We start from the raw sequence: 4,080 nt of genomic DNA, 5'->3' as shown, positions 1-4,080 counted from the left end.
CTCTGCTCCCTAAAAAGATCGCGGCCGAGACAAAACTCACGAGCGAAGGGGGTCGGCCTCGACGTAGAGGACGGTTCAGTGCCAACCCTATCTGTACAGGACATACTGTATGAGCACGAGTGAGATCAAAGCAAATCATAAACTTTACAGCTTGTCCTCCAAAATTCTCAGACGTTGACGTCTGACATTGTTGATCATGTCGTCAACGTCTGAGAATTTTGGAGGACAAGCTGTATGATTTGCTATATGCAGTTGACGTCAACTGCATCCCGTATAGAACACCACGTATGTGGGAGTAGCAAGCCCTACCAGAGCCTCGTGGTGATGTGACTCATCTCGCGTTGCCCCTGTGTGAACCGTAAGACTGAGCGATGTGGCGTTTCTGCGGGCTTTTGGTCGAATTATGCTGCTCCAGAGAGGGGGCTGTTTCTGCTTACCTACATGTGCATTATGTGTGAATCATGAAGGTAGGCCCTGCCGTTGATGTACTGGACGGGTGGGTTCTGTATCTTTATACAGGGTATGTCATTTCGAGCTACCTAGGTTGTTTCTAGATCAATTTCGCCTTGTCACTATCGCACAAGTCTGCCCCTTCCTCCTCCGCATGCCGAGCGGATATTGTTGCCGCTGCATAAAGCCCGATTATACGGGGTGCGCCAAAGTGCCACGCGGAAATAGGTCAGCCTGGCCCAGTCATGTACGTAACTGTTTCTCGCGAGGTGATTCCACTTGCTTAATGCGGTTTTTGGCAACCAGTTCTGATGTCTATATTGATATTATTACTGTAGCACCATCACTGAGCAGTTTAAGAGATAAATGCTGCTCTTTGGTTTCACTTGTTTCAGAAGAAGGAGGACTCCCAAGCCCAACTAAAAAAAAAAAAAAAAGTAGATCGCCAACCGTCGCGACTTGAAAAGTATCGCTCTTCTGTGAATTTTCAACTGGGCTACCTGGCCTTGTCTATGCATGTACCCCAGGACACGACATGCTATTTTAAAACTGTGAGGAGTTACACAGTATCATACAGTAGGCTAACCTCGCGTGCTGTTTTAGCACCGCTGCACTTGTTGCCTGGTACTAACGTAACTTACTGCCCCGGGGAGTCGTGTAGCCTTGTCTGACACTTGCAAAATCTCAGTTTTTGACGGGGGCAACTTTTGCACATGGCCATGACCACTTTATCGCCAAACAAATGTGTAGAGCGCTGATATCGGGGCAACGTATTGAAGTTCTTTGTTATAGAGCAACAACGTCGGTGCTGTATAAAAGCCTTGTAGGATCTTTCTAGTTTAGACTTGGCTCACTTCATTCCAAAATCTCATCAAACGCTCTACTAACAAAAACTCCGCAGCTTTCGACATGTTTGCAGCTTGGCTTTTGCTAGTAACTGTGCTATTGGCGACTTCTCTACCCCATGCTTCATCGCATGGCTGGTTGATCCAACCTCCGGCATACAACCGTGTTTTCAAAACTCGGACTTGCAAAGGTCGTCAATGCACAGATGCATGTCCTTCTAAGCACTCAAGTGGCATGGCCAATTCCCAGGAACGACCTGCCGCAACCTGGCGACGCGGAGAAACAGTCTTGGTGAAGTGGACAAAGAACAATCATCACGGTGGACTGATCCGCCTTTCTTTGGTGCCTGTGGACAAAATGTGGGATAGGGCCTGGCATCAGAAGATGACTTTGTTACATTCATGCTGGGAGATTGGAGAGTATGACTGTCCTCAAAACGAGGACTGCGGCACCGATAAATCTGGAGAAGCGTTTTCTAGGACTGTCGTCATTCCTGCCGTCTTTCTAGACGGGGATTATGTCTTTGGATTTGTCTGGTACGGTGGGCTGTACTTTAAGAGAGATCGCGGGCATTTCCCAGACTACTATTCCTGTTCACACGTCCGCATTAGCGGAGGTAAGTTGGGAGGGTCATACCAGCCCTTTTTCGAGGCAGGAGACAGCCCCAAAATTGTCAATGGGCAGTGCCAAACCTCCGCTGATGAAATTGGCGAGTGCGAACACAATGGTTGTCCGGACGCTAGATCGTTCTTTGCGATTCCAAAAGTCTTTCAGGACGGCCGTCAACCAGATCCCATTACACCTGCAATAGTAGCGGCTGGCTTTAATGACCCCCCGTCAGTCGCGCCGGTGAATGATCCAGCTCCACCCGAAGAAGTGCCTCCAACAGATCCCGAGCCAGTCCAGCCCGAGGTTACGCAAGAAACGCCGCCGGATGACATGGGAATTTGCAGGGGATCTGTATGCTGTGCATCGTCTTGTGGGCAGTGCGGCGGAAGCGGATGCAAGAGCCGCCCTGGTGGTGGCCCGAACTGTTGCACGAGCCGAATCAAGAAAGATGGAAAACTCTGCAGCGAGGGCGGGGCTCCGTGTGTGCGTGACTAGAGCACGACTGGAACGTGCCTTGCAGGCAGCCTGTGATTATTGTTTTCTCTATCCGTAGGATTACTTTGAAAATACCGTACATAACATATCTCAGTTGTAAAGCTTGAATCTGCCGACTCTTGAAGCGTCATGATGAAGGACAGGGCGCTCCACCCCTTTCAAAAGAAATAGAGCGGGTCAGCGAAACCCTCGGATCTATGTACTCAGTTAAGAAAGTAAGTTTACAATACCAGCACGCAATCATCGAGGAACAAAAAACCGGAGATGAATGTCGCCTTGGCGTACTTACCGTAGCACGGGGATACAGTACTCTAGTCTTAAAACCAGAGCTAGCCGTTTTGCCTCTCCCCACCGCGTAGTTGTTTCAAAATTGTGCCCGACTCTTACCACCACTACTGACTATCAACTGCTCACGCGACCTTCAGCCACCAGCGTAGCCACTGTCGCCTCCAGCATTTCGGCGGCGTTAATCGTCGCGCCGAGCCTTGTGCTCATCAAAAACGCACCAGAAAGCCTCCGATGCAGCGAGTAAGCCTCCTTCGGCGGCGGGGTGAGGCGGTACTGCAGCATGACCTTTCCAAACTTGGCGGTGCGTGCGGGGATATCATTGTGGGTAAAGTCGAATCCCTTGTCGCGGTTCTGCTCCTGGAAGGGCTCTCCAACGGCGAAGGAGGCCTGGACGTGCGCGTGGAGCATCTCCTTGCTCTCCTCGCCCGTGAGGAAGCCGAGGGCGACGGAGTGGTCGATGACTGCCTGGCGGTCGCGCGCGGCGCACGCGCGGATGAGGGCGAGGTAGCGCATGAGGAAGGGCTCCTCGTACGGGCGCGCGGCGCCAAAGTCGATCAGGTTGAGCTTGCCGCTCTCCATGTCGTACAGGTAGTTGGACCAGTTCGGGTCGCTCTGCTGGAACGCAAGCACGAACAGCTCCGTCATGGTCAGGCGCAGCAGGCTGGACGCGACCTCGTTCCGCAGGTGCTGCGGCTGGTCCGCGATCCGGTCGATGGCGATGCCCTTGACAAACTCGGACACGAGGACATGCTGCGTGGAGTGCGACGGGTACACCTTGGGCACGTAAAATTGCTCTCGCAGTATCGGCGAGGCCAGCACAAGGTCGCGATACGTCTGCTGGTTGGCCGCCTCAATCGTGTAGTCGCACTCCCGCTGCAGCTCCTCCTCCGCATGAGCAAGCGCGTCGTCCAGGAAGAAGTTGTCCGGGATAAAGTTACCAACCGTGACCAGGCGCTTCAAGTTGCTCAGGTCCGATTTGATCGACCTCGCCACGCCGGGATACTGAATCTTAAACACGACGTCGACCTCCCCCTCCTCCCCCGCATCGATAACCGCGCGATGCACCTGTCCGATACTTGCGGCTGCAATCGGCGTACTCTCAAAGCTAACCACCGAGTCCCTCCACTGCGCGCCGAGCTCCCTCTGCAGCACGGCATTGAGCTGCCTCTCCGGCATGACGTCTGCGCCCTGCCTGACCCTCTCCAGGGCGAGCAGCACGGGCTTGGGGATGACGCTGTCGTCCTGTATGGAGAGCATCTGGCCGAGCTTGAGGGCTGCGCCGCGCATGCGCGACAGCGCGGCGGCCAGGCGGTCGGCGTTGGCGTCGGTGACGAACGCGCTGTACGCCGGGCCGCCGGGCGGCGCGGCGGGCGGCGCCGACCCCCCCCCCAA

General features: G+C 54.0%; 1 protein-coding gene; it reads right to left on the bottom strand.

The window, feature by feature from the left end:
* Positions 1–2,598: 2,598 nt before the first annotated feature.
* Positions 2,599–3,945, bottom strand: CHC_T00007809001 (hypothetical protein). XM_005711535.1 is given in 2 exon segments: positions 2,599–2,802; positions 2,803–3,945. 1 exon segment carries the CDS (start codon positions 3,943–3,945, stop codon positions 2,803–2,805), a length of 1,143 nt encoding a protein of 380 aa, XP_005711592.1. The 3' UTR covers positions 2,599–2,802.
* Positions 3,946–4,080: the final 135 nt, after the last annotated feature.

Source organism: Chondrus crispus, genomic scaffold (assembly GCF_000350225.1).
Source record: "Chondrus crispus Stackhouse genomic scaffold, scaffold_86, whole genome shotgun sequence".
Classification (NCBI taxonomy): Eukaryota; Rhodophyta; class Florideophyceae; order Gigartinales; family Gigartinaceae; genus Chondrus; species Chondrus crispus.
The sequence above is the reverse complement of the archived record's forward strand: the minus strand, read 5'-3'. Positions and strand labels throughout refer to the sequence as shown.